The sequence below is a fragment of the Saccopteryx leptura genome, chromosome 2 (assembly GCF_036850995.1).
Source record: "Saccopteryx leptura isolate mSacLep1 chromosome 2, mSacLep1_pri_phased_curated, whole genome shotgun sequence".
NCBI lineage: Eukaryota > Metazoa > Chordata > Mammalia > Chiroptera > Emballonuridae > Saccopteryx > Saccopteryx leptura.
In genome coordinates this window covers 311,620,894-311,642,179 of record NC_089504.1, presented here as the reverse complement: position 1 = coordinate 311,642,179, position 21,286 = coordinate 311,620,894, and the positions used below count along the sequence as shown (strand labels likewise).

Below are 21,286 nucleotides of genomic sequence, written 5' to 3'. Positions count from 1 at the left end.
AGCATTCCAGGTCAACGCTCTATCCACTGCGCCACCACAGGTCAGGCTTTACCTTTATTTTTGAAACAGTCTGTTCTAATATTGAGTTTCTCTGTGTCTGCCCCATTAGTAATTTAGGATATTTAGTATTGGTTTGGTTGTGTGTGTGCTTCTGTATTGTATGTTTTGTTTTGTGTGTTATTTTTGTTGTTTATTTCTTGGGGGTTTTTTTGGGGGGGGATTTTTTTTACAGAGACAGAGGGACAGACAGGAAGGAACAGAGAGATGAGAAGCATCAACAGTTTTTCGTTGCGACACCTTAGTTGTTCATTTATGGCTTTCTCATATGTGCCTTGACCGTGGGCCTTCAGCAGACCTAGTAACCCCTCACTCAAGCCAGCGACCTTGGGTCCAAGCTGGTGAGCTTTGCTTAAACCAGATGAACCCGCGCTCAAACTGGCGACCTCAGAGTCTCGAACCTGGGTCTTCCGCATCCCAGTCCGACGATCTATCCACTGCGCGAACCTGGGTCTTCCGCATCCCAGTCCGACGATCTATCCACTGCGCCACCACCTAGTCAGGCTATTTCTTGGGGATTTTTGTTCTGTGTTGTGCTTGTGCTAAAGCTTTTGATATTAATTTTCAGTTCTATTGCATTGAGATTAGAGAGTGGGTCCCATAGGGTTTTAAACTTCAAAATGTATTGAAATTTTCTTTGATTTTTTAAAACCAAGTTTAGGTAATATTCAGTGGAAGTAGAACGCGTACTTTCCATAGTGTCCAAAGTTTGATATGTTAATTAATTCATTAATCATGCCTGCTATAGCCTCACCTGCCAAAGACAGAGATTATTATGATAGTCCCTTGCTACACTGCTATTTTTTTCAGGGTTTGCTTTGTTTGTTTTTGTTGTTTTTTGTTTTTGTTTTTTTTGCTCTTCTCTGATAAAGAATCATGATTAACATAATTTTTAAAATGAAAAATGAACATCTTTTTCACATTTACTTTTTTTTACTTTGAATTCTTAGTCATATATTAATACTACTTTTATTAGTTTATTTTAAAAAACATATGTGCCTGATACATTTTGTCCATTCTTGTATATTTTACACATTTTCTTGTGTCACTTTGTTTTTAGTGGTTCTCTCAGTAGCAGCTTCTGGTTGGGTTTTTGTTGGTTTTTTATTGTTAACAAAATCCAAGATTCCTTACCTTGAAATGTGATAGTCCACATTTATTTATAGTCATAACTGATCATTTTAAATTTTCTGCTTTTATACAGTGTGTCCATAAAGTCATGGTGCACTTTTGACCAGTCACGAGAAAGTAACAAAAGACAATAGAAATGTAAAATCTGCACCAAATAAAAGGAAAACTCTCCCAGTTTCACACTATTCAGTGCAGTTCGATGTGGGCTCACGCACAGATTTTTTAGGGCTTCTTAGGAAGCTATCCCGTATAGCCTCTACAGACTCGTCACTGACTGATGGCCTACCAGAACGGGGTTTCTCTACCAAACTGCCAGTTTCCTTCAACTGCTTATCCCACTGAGTAATGTTATTCCTATGTGGTGGCGCTTCGTTATAAATGCGCTGATATTCACGTTGCACTTTGGTCACGGATTCAAATTTAGCGAGCCACAGAACACACTGAACTTTCCTCTGTACCATCCACATCTCGACTGGCATGGCCGTGGGCTGCTCCACTGTATACACGGTATTACGTCATCATCTGCACATGCACACATGCTGCCACATCAACCTACAGAAACTGGGAGGGTTTTCCTTTTATTTGGTACAGATTTCACATTTCTATTGTCTTTTGTTGCTTTCCTGTGACCAGTCAAAAGCGTACCATGACTTTACGGACACACTGTACTTTGAATTTACTTTGTTTAAGCTTACTTTCATTTTTTTTTTTAAGGAATTTATTTTCTTGGCTTTTTTCCCCATAACTTGCTAAGTAAACAAATAAGCAATAACCTTTGGTTTTAGTTTTTCAAAACAAAAATGTCTGTGTTGCTTTAACTGATTATAAAAGTAATGCATGCTCATTTTATAAAAATATGGTATTATTGAAATTCAGAAAGTCAGAGTATCCTTATAATTCTATTCTCTAAAGATAATTTTATGATTTTATATATAAGCATATGCTTCTTCTAAGTTTTAAAGTTTTAGGCAACTTGCCTTCTGTGAGCTTCAGTTTTCTTGTACAGGAATAGTAGCCTGACCTCATAGCTTTTGTGATAATTTAAGTGAATTAATATCTGGAAAGTACTTGTAATAGTGCCTGGCACATGGTAAGCATTCAAAGAATATAAGCATTTTCATTTAAATGATTGTGCATAGTATTCACAGAGGATATGTCATCATTCACATAAAAACATTCAGAATACGGTATTTAATGTGAATCTCTCAATAAGACCCTGTGTCTGACAGAATCTAGTATAGTTTTTATGTCCTCACCTCCTTTTTTTTTTTTTGTATTTTTCCGAAGTGAGGAGGCAGTCAGACAGACTCGCACCCAACCAGGATCCACCCAGCATGCCCACCAGGGAGCAATGCTCTGCCCATCTGGGGTGTTGCTCCATTGTGGCTGGAGCCATTCTAGCACCTGAGGCAGAGGCCATGGAGCCATCCTCAGAGCCCGGGCCAACTTTGCTCCTATGGAGCCTTGGCTGCGGGAGAGGAATAGAGAGATAGAGAGGAAGGAGAGGGGGAAGAGTGGAGGAACAGATGGGCGCTTCTCCTGTGTGCCCTCACCAGGAATCGAACCTGGGACTTCCACACGCTGAGCCAACGTTCTACCACTTAGCCAACTGGCCAGGGCCTATAAGTGTTTATTTGAACCAAAGTGACAGCATATGCTGGGGAGCAAGATCTCAAATGCCTCCCTACTTTCTGTTTTACATAAATGTGGGATTGTGTATGCTTATGAAATTAGGTACCTTCCTCTCAAGACTTATCTTTGACATTACATTTTAAAACCCATATTTGCTTAAAGGCTTGCTTTACTTATCTCTTTTATTGCCAAATCTCCCCTTTTCGTGTCCTAATTTTGACTTCGTATATTTTGCATCACTAGAGCAACAGATCTCAAGGCGCTGTAGATCTCTAGGGACCCTGGAGACCTTTTCAGGAGGTCAATGAACTTCGTTCATACTGTTACATTAAAATCTACCAGTCTGAATACACTTTGAATGATCTGTGCATGATTTCCAAGCTACCTATAATATATTAAGACTTTATTTGCTCTTTTCACTGTGATGATGACACTTTTATTGATGGTACAAAAGCCAAAGCAAGTAAAAACTGCTGTGTGAAACAAAGCCATAGCACCAAACTGTACAACTGCTGGTCACCGTGAACTTAACCCCCACTCGTGCGCAGTTAAACATTATGGCAGAGTCAGTTCAGATTGGCCTTGGGAAGCCACTAAAAAAAATCACTTTTATTAAATCCTGACTGTGCCATACACTCCTTTAATACTCTGTTTGAAGAAATTGAAAGTGCTTGTAAAAGCACATCTTCAGCTGCTGGAGTTGCAACCTGAACTAGCTGCTTTTTTTTTTTTTAATGGAACACTATTTTTATTTGAAAACTGACAAACTATAAATATGGTTATTCAGAGTTGAATATTTGGCTGACATTTTTTAAAAATAAATTTAGTGAGCCTGTCAGTTCATGGAAAACAACTGATGGTTTTTTTATTGCCAATGGTAAGATTGGGGCTTTCAAGAGAAAATTCAAATTTTGGAACATTTATATCTGCCATTTTGAGCCTGACAGCTTCCCAGGACTTAAAGGCTTTTGTTAAATGATATTAGAAGTTATATCAATGAATGTGAATGTTTTGATAATTAATATTAAAGAACTTTTTCAACATTTGGAACATCTACATAGCTCAGTAAACCAATATTCTAAATGACCAGTGCATGACATTACAAAATCATGCATGGATAAAGATCCATTCACTGTGCCAGTAGACTGATAGGTTTTAATTAAGAGTATGCAGTTCATTGATAGTTTCAGATTCCACATTGTAATTATCTTTAACAAACTACCACCTACTGAGTTTGGGGCAGTGTCAAAGAAGAATATCCATAATTAACAGAAAAGGCTGCTAAAAATGTTTTACTTGTTCACCTACATATCTGTGGGAGGCCAAATTTTTTCCCTAAAGTTCAGCCAAAATAATATACTAAAACAAATGTGGAAGCAGGTATGAGAATCTGGCTGTCTTCTATTAAAACAAACATTTTAAAAGATTTGCAAAAAAAATAATGCAAGGCCATCCTTTTTGGAGAAAATAGTCATTTTTTTATTTTTAATAATCTCATATTAATGTGTTTCTTTCTGTTACTTCTAAATGAATTAGGTATTTAAAAAGTTTTCTACTTTAATTCCTAATTTCATAAGTACCCATAGATATAACCCATATAAACAAAAAATCTCTTTGGGATCCTGAGACCAAAATGTTGGAGAATTACTGCACTGGGAGTGTCGAGGGTCTCCCCACTGCGGCCTCCCATCCTCCAGGAGTGTGGGCGGTACATTGGCTGATTTGCTGATACCAAGACTGCCTGTCCACATGAATATTGATTTGCTTGTGTGGAATGCGCAAGTCATGCTTTATTCTCTCAGGTGTCCCCAAACTACGGCCCGCTGAGGCCATTTATCCTGCCCCCGCCGCACTTCCGGAAGGGGCACCTCTTTCATTGGTGGTCAGTGAGAGGAGCACTGTATGTGGCGGCCCTCCAATGGTCTGAGGGACAGTGAACTGGCCCCCTGTGTAAAAAGTTTGGGGACCCCATGGTAGATCAAAGGTTCTCCACCCTCTGCCTGCATCCAGCATATTTAAAGGACACCTCATATGTACTATACTACTGTTAGTATTAGTAACTCCTCAGAGGATTATACCTGATCCATAAGCTCCCATCATTACTGTAGATAGTTTCTCTTGTCTTCTGTAATTCAGTGTTGCAGCGTGGTCAACAGTAAGAGATTAGGGTAGTTTAATTTTCTTTAGCATTAACATGTTTACTTTCTCTTTTGTGTTTGCTTGCTTCATCCTTATAAAACAAATTGCCAAGCTGCATTAATAGGTGGGTGTCCACTGATTTTCATCTGTAATACAATGAGCTTTTACAATACACAGGCTCAGGTCTTTGTTGAGCTCAAAAAGTTTACTTTTGTAACTATTCTGTTCTCTTTGTTCTGGTTATGTCTTACTTGTAGGTTTGAACTTCACATTCATTAATTATAATGATCATTTTTTCTTCAATCATTTTTACTTTATCACCTCACTAGTCTGGGAGAATTCCTTAAGTGTGTTCTCATTTCCTTACATAATTGAGTTTTCTAATTTGAGTACTGTTACCCAACTCTACTGACTTCGGTGCACATTGTAATTGTGCAGCTGCAGTTTTAATTTCCTCGTTGTGTTTCAGTTTCTCAGCCTGCTTCAGGGGTCTCAAACTCGCGGCCCGCTGAACAATTTTGTGCGGCCCGCAGACTAATCCACGAAGTTCAAAATATTTTGGATAAAATTAAGTAAGCCTAGGGGCCTACTTGTATTTTTCATTTCTCTAGCATCCTAGCTAGATATTAGCTTAGTTAACAGCAGTTGTGATGCGAACTACAGTTTCTGGTCGTTTTGTGACACTGAGTAAACTGCATGTACGATTGTGCTTGTTGTACTGATTTTTTTTTTTGTTTTCAACTGCAGTGAGAAAAGTGTTGTGTAACAGTTGCCTTTTGTAGACCTAGTGCGGCCCGCCAAACGGCTGTGATCTTGCTCTGCGGCCCACATGCTGAGTTGAGTTTGAGACCCCTGTGCTAGCTCCTTTTCCCATCAGCCTGCATCTCAGTTCGTTCACCTTATATGTTTGCCGGTTCTTGTCTTAGGATAACTTTTTCGCAGAAACCATGTCTTTTAAATTCCATTTTCATTGTGCTGTAAATGCTTTCTAAAATTAAGTTTCTTGAGTTTTCAGTTTAGTATTTTATTTTGCTACATGATTAGTTTTTTTACACCCCCTTATTGTTTTTCTTTAGGTTTTTTGTGTGTGTTTCTTTTCCTGCTAGTTTTCACAGCAGTTGGGGCAGGCATATCAGTGAATGCTTCTCTGAGAATATGCTTCTTACACAGGGGGTCAGTTTGCTTTCCTTTTCAGTTTGTGGACACAGTTTAGATAGTCAGGACTTTTAAGCATCTTTTTTTACAAATAGTTATTTACATTAGGGTTTAATGTGTTCTTGTTGGTTTTAATTTGTTTAATATCTTCATTGCAGAGTTAAAATATAAAATACACTATTTAATATTTAATTTCCAAACTAATTCTGTACTTCACACTCGAGCATCTTGACTCAATCATATATTAGTTTTGTAGTAAATCCAGGCATAGCAATAACTGTTTTTACAAAGCACATAATCGACCCAGAAGTACCTTTCCCCATTCACCAAGACAGTGTTAAGATACAGGAAATGTGTCCTTTGGAGTCAATGAAATATGATACTATGTTCTATAAAAAAGAACTTTAATGTTATAGAGTATTTGGTATTAACCTATATGTCCAGAGTGAGGAAATTTAAGTAAACTATGACACGTCTACTTGACAGAATATTATGTACCTTTCAAGAATGACAGCAAAGTATCTTGTATTAAATAATAAATAGTGTCATCATAACTTTTAAGCAACTACCTTCATAGGGAAAAAAATAACAAGTACAACAAGGTAGTAATAATGGTTGTACTTTGGATGATAGAACTAGAAGAAGCATCCCTTATTTTCCGAATTGTATTTAATGCACATATTACTTTATAAGTGTGTGTGGTGGCAGTGGGGTTGTTTGTAACACTTGTGAAGGGAGTCCTTAGAAATAAGTCTTGCTGTACTGATTTTCTTTTTTGCAGTCCCTGCATTGTTAGGTAAGGGAAGTCGCAAACATTTCATTGAAATTTGGGTGTTGCAACAATATGTTTGGGGGAATTATGGAAAAGGATGATTGGATGAGAATTTAATGAACTAGATTCAAGACTGTTTGAATGGTAGTACCCAAATACACTACTGCTTTATCTAGTGAACTCAGGGGAGTTGCCTGAACACTGGTGGGGCTCATTTTTTCAGTCTTACTTAAATTTTTTTAGAAATACCTTAGGTGACCAGGATGAAGATAGGTGAGGTGCAGCTGGAGGTGGGGTGGGGAGAATAAGGACCAATAATTTTCTTTTAATAAGAATCAAGAAATAACTTAGAGCCTTGAAAAATAAGATAGCCATTATAAAATGAAACTTAATAGCAATTTATATGATAGTTCTACATATATACTCAGAAAATCAGAAACTGAAGTTTAGGATAACAGCAAAGGATATAGAAAAAATTTTTTTCACTACAGTGTGATGTGGCTGTTAAACATAATTAATAATCTAATGTGAAAATAGGGACTGCTTGTTTCATGCACCCCAAAGGAACAGAACCAGAACCAGTAACAGTGATTTTCCAGCATTTAAAGCAGGAATGGATTAGCCAATAAGGTCTTGAGTTGCCTGTCATTAGAGATTAAAGATGCTTAGTTGCAGGTTGGGTATACATAAACAAAGATTCAAACACAGGGTGGGTGGTTGAATAAGATGGCATTCAGAGTCCTTTTCAATATTGAGATTCTGTTACTTTTCAGACACTCTAGTAATGTTTTTAAAATACCTCTTTGTGAAGTGGTAGCTGTTTTGGTAAGCAACAGGTTACATAGTGTGACAAAGATGGTATAAGTACACTAATTCATTAAATTGGACTGTTATGCACAAGTTACCCATAGACATTGTAGGTGATAGATATAAATAAGGCATTGTTCTTTCTCTAATATGTAGTTTTCATTGAAGTTCGTAAATAAATACTGAATTGAATATAGATAAATCTAATGAGGGACATATAAACAAGAATTATGAAGATTGAAAGGAGGGATTCTAAATCAAGTGTATCAGGTAAAAGTTATACAGATAGACCTTGAAGCGTAAGTGGTATTTCACTAGATCAAGACATGAGTGGAAGCTGCGTACCATACCAAAGGCAGGCAGCAACATGAAGTTTGCCCAGAGTGGGGAAAGCACTGGTTTGTTGGGAGCAGTGTATGAATAAGAAGAAAAAGTCCAGCATGGTAAATTGGTGTTAAATTGAAAATGACTTTAGTGTCATTATGAGGATTGTTCAACAAAAGGCAGTTAAAATTTTTTGCATGGTTATTTACTCTTTAGTAACATCGATTTACTTGATTTTTAGTTGTTGAAATGTAGAAGGTAGAAAACTTGGGTAGAAAGCTATTCAGGTGAGAACTGCTGAGGCCTCTGATAATAATAGTGATAGTAGGTGACATTTATTGAGTGCTTTCTACTTGCCAGGCACCTTATGTTATTTCAGGGGAGCCTCAGCAGTGCTGTCTAGTGGATACTCCTGGGTTTCCAGTTGGCTTTTGGTAACTCATTACACCATAGTATATTAATTGATTTCTTCAGGCATATTCTCTGGCATACACGTGTGCATACATTCACACTCTCCAAATCAATAGACACCATGTTGAATACTGTTACTTCTTATTATTTTATGATACTCTATCATAATCAGTCACAAAGTATCACATTTGACATTGTAAGATATGATTTTATTTAGAAGTATAAGGAATTTAAAATTTAATTAGCAACACAAAATATAAATATATGAAAAGCTAAATTGCAATAAAAGATAACTTGTCAGTAAGTTAACATTATTGAGCATTCCCTTCATTGAAGCTCCTATGTATCTTTAGTAGGCAGCAAATTGATTGAGTCAGACCTTCCTCTTTTATCCCAGGCAAGCAGCACAGTGCCTATCTTCTGGTAGGCTCAGTAAATGTTTGTTGAATTAAATCTAATTGTAAATAGTGTTGTCTTTTTCTAATTCAGTGTTTCTTCATCTTTTTAAATTCATACCTACTTTGGTTAAAAGAACTCAAAATTCGTAGACTCTTTCAAAATCTGTTCATAGATTGTCTAGCAGTCTTTAGCTCTCAAGAGGAAAGGTCCAGAATCGGTAATTATCATACCATATCATGGCATCAGAAAGAAATAGATGAGACTGAATTAGATTTTCTTGTACTTTTTAATGGTCATCTGTCTTCCAAGGAGGTACTCTAAGCCGTGGAGTAAAACATGGCCCAAATTCCTGAAGCATCCATGGGCAGGAAGGAGAGGGAATAATAGCTATGGGTTTTGGGTTGTGACTTTTATATTAAAACAACATACACTTGTATATATGATGTGCATATTCATGCAGATATATTTGAATTTTTAACTTGGTTATTTAAGATTCTACTTTCAGATTCAGGGAAGCATGTATTCTTGTTTTTTTTGGAATACTTCAGCGAAAATGTTTGAGCAGTACCCAAACTAACAGTACTGGGTAGAATGGGGCAGGCTACTTTAGTGGGTGAGATATCTAGCAATTGATATTTATTTTATCGAACCAGTTAATCAGTGAAATCTAAAGCTTTTGTGGACAGACTCACAATCCCACCTTTTTGTATCCTTAATGTGCCTAGCACAAGGCGAGGAACCTGGTTTCTCAGTACATATACTAGTTGGTTTATTGATATTAAAGCTAGAACCTAGTCCTAGACCATCACACCTGTAAGTTGCTAGTCAAACACCACTATCAGGTTAATAATGAACATATCCTATGCCCTCAAGTGCCCTTCCTGCTCCCTCCCAGGATTTGCTTTCTAGCACTGTAAATTCATGTGCATAGTTTATCATTTTATGTCAATGCCACATTCTTGATTACTATAGTTTTAATAATTCTTAAATCAGATTGTGTTGGCCTTCCACTTGTTCTTTTTCAAAGTTGTTTCGGTTATTCTAGATTGTTTTTGTTTTCCTATGAAATTTGGAGAGAGTTTGTCAATGTCTAAAAAGTAACTGTGGGAGCTTTGACTGCTATTACACTGTGAGTCTGTCTGTCAATTTGGGGAGAACTGACATCTTTACAATATTGAATCTTCTAACCGCAAACATGGTATGTTTCTCTGTTTATTTAGGTCCTAATTTCTCTCAACAGTATTTAGTAGTTTTCAGTGTACAAGTATTTCACATTTTTGTTAGATTTATCATTAAATGTCATTTTTGAATTCTATTTTAAATATTATTTTTAGTTTTGATTTGCAGTTATTTATTGCTAGTATAAAGTGTAGTTTATTTGTATATTAATCTTTTGTCCTGCAACATTGCTAAAATTACTTATTATTTCTAATAACTTTCTGGTAGATTCCTTTGGATTTTCTACATAGATGATCGTGTCATTTGCAAAAACAGTTTTTACTTCTTCCTTTTCCAAAATGGATGCCTTTTTCCTTTTCTAATTATACTGGCTAGAATGTCCAGTTAGCATTGACTAGAAGTGGTGAAAACAGGTATCTTGACTTGTTTCTGATTTTAAGGGGAAAAGCATTCAGTCTTTCACTAGTTAAGTATGATTGTTAGTTATTTTTTGTAAAAAGCCTTTGTTAGTCCAAGGAAGTTTCCTTCTTTTCCTACTTGGCTGAGTCTCTAGCAGGAATAGATGTTGGACTTTGTCAGATGGTCTTTCGTCCTACCTGAGATGATCATGTGGTTTTTCTTTTTTAGTTTGTTAAAATGGGGGATTATACTGTGTTTTAAAATATTTAACCAACCTTGTATTCCTGGGATAAATTCAGCTTGGTCAGGGTATATTTTGTTGGGTTCGGTTTACTAAAATTTTATTCAGAATTTGTGTTCATGAAGGCTGTTAGCCTGTGGTGTTCTTTTCTTATAACATCTTTGTCCTAGTTTAGAATCAGTAATGCTAACCTCATAGAATGAATTGGATGTTTTTCCATTTTCTGGAATAATGTGTAGAATTCTTGGGAAAATTTAGCAGTGTAGCCCTCTGGGGCTTGGGAGTTTATGTGCATCTTTTCTGTTTGTTTTTTAATGATTACTCTAGCTAAAGACTTATCAATTGTATAGATCTTCAAGAATCAGCTTTTGATTTCAATTTTTTTGTTGTTTTCCATTTCATTGGTTCCTGCCGATTTTTATTCTTTCCTCCTGCTTACTTGGATTTAATTTGTGTTTAGAGTATTTTTAGGTTCACAGCATTAAGGAGCAGAAGGTCCAGAGATTTTCATCCTTTCCTCCTAGTTTCTGAGAGTGGAAGTACACATACCATTTGAGACCTTTTTCCTTTTCCAGTATGGGTATTTAGTACCATAGATTTCTCCATAAAGCGGCTTTTGCTGAAGGCCTGCGGAAGAGGGTCCTTTCTTTCCTATTAGTAACACAGAGCCTGTCCAGTGTTGTCATTCTTGTCTGCTAAAATAAGAGTTATAAAGTCACTGTCTGCAGGGATAAAGGACAGAGTTTAAACACAACAGCTCCATTTTGAATACGTTTGCATGCTTATACAAAGGGAAGGAAGCTGTCAGATATTTTGATACAAGAAAATACCTTTTTGACAAAGCTGTCCTATCAATTGTACACAGCAGGTATTTCTTTGCTTTGTCTCACTGAAAGGACCTATCCAGTTAATAGTAATAATGGAATGGAAGTTAAATTGCTTTTATCTATGACTCATTGGAGCACTATCTGTCTTCCCCTCAGCCTCACATTTCTGCAGTTGTGAATGCAGACTAAGGCGGTACACCAAACTGCCCTTACTACTTAAATTTGCTTCTAAATATAAAGTATATTACATTAAACCCTGTCTTTGTTTATATTTCAGCTGTTAATGCAGAAACTTGCCTTCACCCAGGTTTGGATAGTCTTTAGAACTGGGATGAATCAGCATCAGAGCTCCACAGAAATCAGTTAACCTTCTCTGTTTTGCACTGTTACATACTCTGCATGAATTATGTCCTTTAATGATACACTAAAACCCCATGACAGGTATTTTCATTCCCATTTTACAGGAAAGGAGGTCCCACAACTGAGTGGTAGAGTTGGAGTTACTGGCATTAATGCCATCTCCACTGACCTTGAGCATGTTGTATATACCTCCCTGTGTGTCCACATAGAGTGTTTTAAAGAACAGCTCAGGGCCTTGGCCGGTTGGCTCACCCGGGTTCGATTCCCGGCCAGGGCACATAGGAGAAGCGCTCATTTGCTTCTCCACACCCCCTCCTTCCTCTCTGTCTCTCTCTTCCCCTCCCGCAGCCAAGGCTCCATTGGAGAAGAGATGGCCCGGGCTCTGGGGATGGCTCCTTGGCCTCTGCCCCAGGCGCTAGAGTGGCTCTGGTCGCGGCAGAGTATCGCCCCCTGGTGGGCAGAGCGTAGCCCCTGGTGGGCGTGCCGGGTGGATCCCGGTCAGACGCATGCGGGAGTCTGTCTGACTGTCTCTCCCCGTTTCCAGCTTAAAAAAAAAAAAAAAAAAAAAAAAAAAAAAAAAAAAAAAAAAAAAAAAAAAAAAAAAAAACAGAAAGAAAAGATAACAGCTCAGAATGGCTGTAGAATGATACAGCTCTGAATGCGTCAGTTCAGGATATGACTTGATGAGTTGACCAAACCAAGCTACGTGAAAAATACAATAGTTAAGAAAATAAACTGCTACTCTGCAAAGCCCTTAAGATAAAAAGGGAGAATACTGAATTGGCAGTGTGGTACTTCTGAGGTTTAGATCTCTACTCTGTTACTCTCTGAGCCACACTAAAAAGTATTTAACCTCTTTCAGCTTTAGATTTTTCATGTTAAATGGAGATTTTCCCCTTTTAGGATTATGTACAGATTAGAGATGAGAGTAGCCAAACCTGTTGTCACTGGTCAGCAGAGAGGATAATTGTATTTATCATTGTTAGAATATCTGTTCATCCTCAATGAGTGAAAACTATTTTTTGAGGCCTTAAGTTTATTTTCTGATATTGCCCACCCCATCCATCACCAAGATTATGTCATGTTCTTCTGAAAAGTATTTGTGTAGCACTGAGTTCCTCTCCTTCATAACAGTTATAGTTTGAGATATGTTTAAACACGTGATTACACTAGATGGTAATCTCCATGCAATCAAAACCATGTCTGATTTTGCTCTTCGTTGTCCCCTGTGTACAGTGTCCACCATACAGTAGAACTTTAGTAAATGTTGAATGAATGAAATGGATTCTTAATAACTTGTGATAATGACATGATTTCATCAAAGTAGTGATGCTTTCTTTGAAGAATTAAAATACATGTCATATGATCTGTATAAAAAAGTCAGTATTTGAACTCATCAGTCTCCTGTGGCCACCTCTTGACATTATGCAGACGGAATGTTTTAGAAATAGAGCACAGTACTCTATTTCATTACATTTAGCATTGTTGCTTGTTTTCAGCTCAGTAATCATGGTTTGAATTACTGTCATACTGTGTGCCAAGTGCTGTATTGTGCAGAATTTCATTTCAAGTTTTCGGTTACTTACTCACTTTGCAAGAAATGCAGTTATTGGCCCTTGCCAGGTAGCTCAGTTGAGCATCGTCCCAATATGCCAAAATTGCTGGATCAGTCCCCGGTCAGGGCACATACAAGAATTAACCAATGAATGCATAGATAAGTGGAATAAAAAATTGATGCTTCTCTTTTTTTCTAAAAATCAATAAATTTAAAAATTGTTTAAAAGGCAATTATTTCGTGAAATTCTTCGAACTTTAAAAATGCCAAGTACCTTCCCTCCTTTAGTCTACCATCCAATAAATAGTGTTTTCATTTGGCTTCTTTTATCAGGGAGAAGATGTCAACCGGACACTAGAAGGTGGAAGGAAACCTCTTCATTATGCGGCAGATTGTGGGCAGCTTGAAATCCTGGAATTTCTGCTGCTGAAAGGAGCGGATATCAATGTATGTAAAGAACACTGTCCTTCTGTTGTATGTTTTGGGTAATTTTATGTAGATGTGTAAAATAGATATTGTGGAAGCCTCATTTAAAATAATACAGTCTGAAATTATACCAGAATTCTGTAACCTAGAAATATATAGTTGGGCTTTTTAAGAACAAGCAGAACAGACTGACCTTCAGGCTAAGGGTCAGGATGCTTCCCCTGAGCGGTTGCTCTTCAGGTTCTAAAGCAGCTTGAGAGTTAGCACTCCTTCACGGAGCCAGTGGCCATCAGCCAGTGGAGCCGAGGACTCTGCAGTCACGTGTAAATCTAAAATACAGTTTTGGACAGAGGTCAGTAGGCAAGGGGTCAGAAAGGAGCAGTCATCTTCCGACTCTTTGCCTGTGGCTTTTGCATTTCAGGGTTTTAGAAAAATGTTTAACATGACAGCAAATGAGATGAACTTCCCACATTTCATGGACACCATGTCACCCAGCCCAGCTGTGGCAGACTTGTACTTTTCATTGGCTGTGTTCTTCCCTTCCAGGACCTCACTGGCCTTTCTGTACTAGTGGGGAGTAGAGGCTCAGAGGGATTAAGAACCAGGCACACAGGAAGTGACAGAGCCAGGACTGGAACTGGGCAGAGCCCTACACCCTCTACATCACGTGGCTGACTCCCAAGGAGAAGCCTTGCTGTGGAGGCGAGAATCTTGTAGCTGTGAAGTACTTTGTATAGAAAGGCAAATAGGCAGACACCGACTTTAAAATATTCACAGGCGTTCCCTAGTTAGATCTAGAAAGAAGAAATGAAAACCAGGTAAGATGGCTGATCTCTCTGTTATTTCACAGGCTCCAGATAAACACCACATCACCCCTCTTCTGTCTGCTGTCTATGAAGGGCACGTTTCCTGTGTGAAATTGCTTCTGTCCAAGGTGAGGTCAACTGCTAATCTTTACCGCTTTTTCCATTACTGTGTGACTGTTTCACCTAAGTATTTGGTTAATTTATTTAAATTTGTTTGGTCTCAGGGACAGAAAACTAGTAATGTCCAAAATTGAGGTCTAGGGCATTGTAACCCAAAATATCCAGTCCACAAACTGTTATTAGTTCACTGGGTAAAGAACTTAGGTTAGAATATAAAACAGTCTTTTTCATCAAGAATAGCCTGCTGTAAAAGAACAAGTTAGCTGCACCTCACTGGTGGTGGCACAGTGGATAGAGCATTGACATGGGACACTGAGGTGTCAGGTTCGAAACCCCGAGGTCGCTGGCTTGAACAAGGGGCCTCTGGCTCAACTTGAGCCCCCACCCCCCAGTCAAGGCACATATGAGAAGCAGTGAACAACTAAGATCTTGCAACTATGAGTTGATGCTTCTCATCTCTACGTTTCTGTCTGTCTCTCAGAAAAAGGAAATGTTAGCAGCAGTGAGCATTTTACTTAATGATATAGAAAATGTTGCCTGACCTGTGGTGGCGCAGTGGATAAAGCCTCGACCTGGAATGCTGAGGTCACCAGTTCGAATCCCTGGACTTGCCTGGTCAAGGCACATACAGGAAGCAACTACTATGAGTATATGCTTCCTGCTTCTACCCCCCTTTCTCACTCTTCCTCTCTCCAAAAATTAATAAATAAAACTTAAAAAAAAGACTAGTTACAGTTTGCACTTTTCGTGTAGTACATACTGAGAAGAATATTAGAGGCAGTTTAAGTGAGGGCTCTTCAGGTCATCTGGTCTCTTGATTTGTCTTTGCTATTATAAGCTCATAGAGTTCAAACTCCAGCCTCAGGAAAAATGCATCAGTTGCAGGCATTCTAGCTAGCTATTAGGACCTGCAAGTGGGGGGGGGGGGGGGGGGCAAGAAGTCTTACCAAATAAGGCCCCATTGTTACTCCTGAGATGACCATTTCATGGCCATGCTCCGAAAAGTGTTATTCATAACATTTCATTTGGTCCTTTAAAATAAAGCCCTGCAAGCCTGACCTGTGGCGGCGCAGTGGATAAAGCATCGACCTGGAACACTGAGGTCGCTGATTCAAAACCCTGGGCTTGCCTGGTCAAGGCACATGCGGGAGTTGATGCTTCCTGCTCCTCCCTTCTCTCTCTCTCTAGCTCTCTCTCCATCTTTCTTCTCTAAAATGAATAAATAAATAAAAATAATAAGAAATGTAAAATAAAACCCTGCAAAAAGAAGCAAGAAAGAATAGAAATTAGATGAGTAAATGTATATAAAGCATTTTGCCACCATGCCTGGTACAGACGTGTTTAATAAATAGCTTCTATTATAACGAAGACTGAAGAGAATTTGCTGCTTCATCAAGTTAGCTTCAGTGAGAATTAGATAAAACTGGGAAAGAAGAGAGCACATTTGTCTTATAATACATTATTGAAGAAGAGAGATGAGAGGTATCAACTTGTAGTTGCGGCACTTAAGTTGTTCATTGATAGCTTGTCACATGTGCGTTGATGGGGGGAGGGGGCTCCAGCTCAGCTAGTGACCTTGGCCTCAAGCCAGCGACCTCGGGGTTTTGAACCTGGGACCTCAGCATCCCAGGTCGATGCTCCGTCTTCTGTGCCACCACCTGGTCAAGCTATTTGACTTTTTAAAGATAGTTCTGAAAGCAGTTAATTCAGTTCCTCTGAAACTAGGGGGTTTTGCCCATATCTTCATGTTAAATACAATTACTGCATTTCTATAAAGGTATGGTGGCTTTGTAAGTTTTGGAAGGATTTTGGTATATAGCAACAGTCATTTTTAGGTACTGCACACCATACTGATACAAATTCTCCAAAAGCCAAAATAAATGAAAATATCTTTTGCCCCTGTGGTAGGTTGTGCTCACAAAGATTTCCAGCCACTGTCTTTCTCCTTACTATCTGTTCCCTCCACTCTCATGAGAAGATGAAAAAGTGCTTTTGTAAACTAATAGGTAATTTCAGCTCTGGGGGATTATTTTTGCTTACTGTATTAAGAAACTGGTTGTTGCAGGCTACAAATATTGATTTATAGTTCATGAAAAATTGATGTAATTCCCACATTTTTTTAGTTTGGCCTCTGTATTGTAAGGAACTAAACCCAGCTCAGATAGGCTTGAAGAGATCTTGTTGACTCACTAAGTACGGTTGAGGCAGAGCCTGACCCTGGGCTTATACCACAGGATCAGGATCTGATTTTTCTGCCTGTCAGCTCTGTTCCTCCGCATGGGCTTAAATCCTCTGGCCACCACCTCTCAGCTACATGTACAGTAAAGAAACAGTCTACAGTACTGTATTGTACATCTGAGAGTTGCTAAGAGAGTGCATCTTAAAAGTCCCCGTCTCACACACACACACACAAAAGGATGAGAAGTGACGATTGTTAACTAAACTTTGAAGGTGATAATCATTTCACAGTATGCACAAATATCAAATCATTGTGGGGTACACCTTAAACTACCACAGTGTTACATATCAGTTATCTCAATTAAAAACAAATAATCCGTAAGTCTGAGTAAAAATAAACAAAAGGAAATGATTCCTTCTTCCTCCTCCTTTCCATGATATTTTCTACCCACCAAGAGTGTTATTGTCTGAAAGTACAAAAACCTCCATGGGTCCTTTTTAGCTGAGGTCCTTAGGCTCTGGTCATTTACTAAATGAGATGGTCCTAAGCATGCTCTCTGGGGTCTGAACTGTATTTCTTTCTGATGTGCCTCTTTCCTGTGGGACAAGCAAAAGACATAATCATTCTTACACTAGAGATGACCTGAACCATTCATTGTTCTTTACCCTTATTTCCAAAAGATGCTCCAGGTCGTTGAGACAATTCCATCGTTAAAAACAGACTCTTCTGGCTGGATTTGCATGTACATTAGGCCCTAATATGTTATCCTAGAAGGGCCTCTATAAATATGTGCTCTGTTGCTAGATTATTGGTTGTAAATTGAGTTTTCTAACTTTTAACCAGCTTGTTTTTCCTCTACTTGCTCCTATAATGCTGTTGTTGTATTGAGGCTTGATTGTTATAGCTAAGCCATGACATTAGAAGAGGGCTCTATTGGTGGCGGATCAATTGTAACTGTGTAGAGCTGTTATTTTAGATGAACGATTTTTTTAACCTTTATGAAAGCCGCCCAATAAAATGTACTTCTGCTTTTTCAAAATTACTTTCATTTTATTATTGCATAAACTTCTTTAATGGATACCCTATAGTTTTGTTAGCCAGGTTTTTTTTAGGAATTGATTGTGCTCTTTTAAAAATCCATAGTTGCTAAAATGAGGCTATTCCAGTGCATATTTTGTAGATTACAATCAATGTTTGTATTATGAAATCTGGTTTGCTCTGCTTTTTATCAAAAGTGGAATCCTTATGTATTATTATAAATTCACTTTAAAAGTATTCAGTTTAAGAAGTTTACTACATTCATTGACATTCTTTGTATATTATTCAGCTGGTATGTTATTAGCATAGGAAAAAGCCAAAACAATAAATAGAAATTAAAGAACTCAGGAGGATCATACTAATGGGGGATCACAAAAAGAATGCTAGAATATTTGAAATTAAACTACTTTTTAAATTTAATACAGTGGAAGATGAAATTAATGACAAGTAGAATTTAAAACATTGAATTCTTGATTATCCATATAGCAGAAGAAACTAACATCTGTGGAGAAATCTAATGTGTATTAGGTACTTTGTATATAATCTTCCATTTCTATCAACCCAGATGCACAGGCATACTCATCTCCATTTTATGAATCAGGAGACCATTTTTCTCAGAGAGGTTAAGTAACAACTGAAGTCAGTCAGAATATAATGGAGTTGAGATCATGACTCCAAATCCCATTTTCTTTCTACCTAAGATGGCCTCTCACAGTTACTGTCAGGGACAGGTATGAGAAACTGAACAGGTATATTTCTGTTTGTAAAAGCTATTTGGTCTGGTTTTAATTGGTGAGCCAGTCATGTAGAGAACACCTGGGGACTTCCCCTTCAAGATTGAGGTCTGAGCACATGCCAGCGACTCCCCTTTTCCCCATCACAGAAGAGATGTTTTTAAAATGAATCAGTGTTTACTATGGACCGTAAGAAGGGGTTCATAAGACATGAAATTATAATGAATTCTTGAGACACAGAAAGGGGCAGGGTGGGTTGAAGAAAGCATTTCTTAATATGAGCAAGAGAGTATTTGTTGCAAAAGGTAGGAGCTGACCGAGGGCTACTCCGCGCCCAGAGAGGTCAGCGCCCCAGCAGCAAACCCGTGGGGAGCTGGATGCATTCGGAAGAAGCGAACCCAAAGGGAAAGGCTGAGATGCAGCAGCGAGGATCATAAGCAAGAAATTATATGTGAATAAATCTAAACAAGTACAGTATTTAAATTCAGAACTAAAATGGTTGTTGTTTTTTTTAATAATAAGCTAGAACTGCACAATTGTTAATAATAACCTAAAAGATGGAAGCAGGGTGATCAAAGCTCTTGGTATTTGCACCAAATCCACAGTCCATGGAAAACATGAGTAAAACTAGTGAAAAGAGAAAGGGACAGGAGAGAGATGAAACAGGTAAAACTGAGGGCTCGAGAGCATCCTGAGAAATCGGGCAGAGGACTGAGAGGCCCAAGCGAGAGTGTGGACCAGACGTCCACAGTAGACATGACCACTGGACAGCACAGCAGTCGGGGCAAAGGCCGGGCCTGTTTCTATCCAAGCAAAATTAGACTATACACACGTGTCATTTTGAATTATCTCAGTTCAGTAAGGTTGTTTTTTTTTTTCCACCCTAAAAAGTCTTAACCAGGAAGTTTTTGGAATAAAAGGAATATTTAAAAGGTAGTATAAAATGCTCTGTGGTTCAGAGGTTGCGGGCGTTTTCTTAAAGGGTCAGGCACGATTTGCCACCATATGGTTGCTCTCATAATTTGGGCGCTGTAATTCTAAAGCCGCCATCACAGTACAGAAACGAAACGCCCGGGCGTGGCTGCATTTCAGGCAAACTCACAGAAACAAGCCTCTGGGCCGTGCTTGGCTGACCCTGCTCCAGCTCGTGATAAGATCGGAAGCCACAGTGCACAGCTTTCCACAGCTCCAGCCTTGTGGTGAAAACTGTACTTCCTAAGTGAAGCAAGCTGTGTGTGTCCTTCTGGGTGCTTGGACTAGACGATGCTAGTGCATATTTGTTGATAAGTCTTATCGTCAGTGTAGCCAAACAAGAGTTTGTCAGACAGTATGGAATTTTCATCGTTCAGTACTGAACTGGCCCTCCTGATGGAAATCTCAAGTGCCCTAGTAATAGCAGTGTTGTGTGAACGCATTATTTCAAAAAGAGTGAATTGTGAAATGGTACTCTTGAACTATATTAGCCAGTGGACTTTCATGAGGCCAAACTTCATTTAGTTTTACAGCCTCCTCCCATGACCACGTCAGAATACCAGCTAAATTATGGAGCAGCCATCATTGAGAACCACATGAAGACTAGCTGAACAGAAGCCCTGTAGCTAGGGATCTAGAGAAGCAGCCATGCCGAGACTGGCAGGGTGGTACACTCAGAAAAAGCAGGCTGTGCACCCACACCCAGCTGTGGGGATTAAGAAGGGTACCTGGGCTGCAGAGTCCCCCCTGTAGAGGAGGGATCCCAGCCCCACACCAGGCTTCCGAGCCTGGGGCACCAGCGCTGGGCAGAGCCCCATGGCTTCTGAATGTGAGAAGCAGTGAGGACTGCAGGATTGCATATCAGAACAAGACAGGGTTGCGGGAGGCCCGAGTGTTGGTTCCACCTGAGGGTTCCACACAGGGACTTGGTGGCTCACAAGCTTGCAGGGCTAGCAGTTTGAAAAGCACCAGAGACAGGTGGGGGCGGGGGACTGACTCGACTAGCTTCGGGCAGCTGGTATATCATTAGCATAGGAAAAATACAAAACAGTAAACAGATGTTTAAGAACTCAGTGTGATTACTCAGTTTAAGAACAAGGAAGATTACTAGAATATTTGAAATTAAACATTTACATTTAATGCAATAAAAGATGAAATTTGTGACACAAGTAGAAATTTAAAACATTTAATTCTTGATTATCTGTATAGCAGAAGAAACATCTGTGGAAAATCTAATATGTATTATGCACTTTGTATATAATCTTTTATTTCTATCAACCCCAAAATTTCAGAATATACATTCTTTTCAAGTGCACATGAAACATTTCCCAGGGTAGCCCACGTATTAGGCCACAAACAAGTCTCAATAAACAGGTCTCAATCTGAGGTGATTGGAATCATACCGAGCATCTTCTCCCAGACATGGTATGAACCTAGAAATCAGTTACAGAAAACTGAAAAACACAGAGGGATGTAGAGGCTAAATAACATGCTCCTAAACAATGGATGGGTTAACAATGGGATCAAAAGATACCTTGAGAAAAATGAAACACAGTGACTCCAATTCTGCAGGACACAGCCTAGCAGTTCTGAGAGAGAAATTTAGTAATACAGACCTACCTC

The 21,286-nt window shown here is 38.6% G+C and overlaps 1 protein-coding gene across 1 annotated transcript in view; it reads left to right on the top strand.

The window, feature by feature from the left end:
• MTPN (myotrophin) overlaps nt 1-21,286 on the top strand; it is a 47,905-nt gene that overhangs the window by 20,525 nt on the left and 6,094 nt on the right. Inside the window, exons 2-3 of the mRNA XM_066362773.1 lie at nt 13,722-13,835; nt 14,665-14,748. Of these exons, the coding sequence (XP_066218870.1) occupies nt 13,722-13,835; nt 14,665-14,748 (198 nt within the window). The remainder of the gene's footprint in view (nt 1-13,721; nt 13,836-14,664; nt 14,749-21,286) is intronic.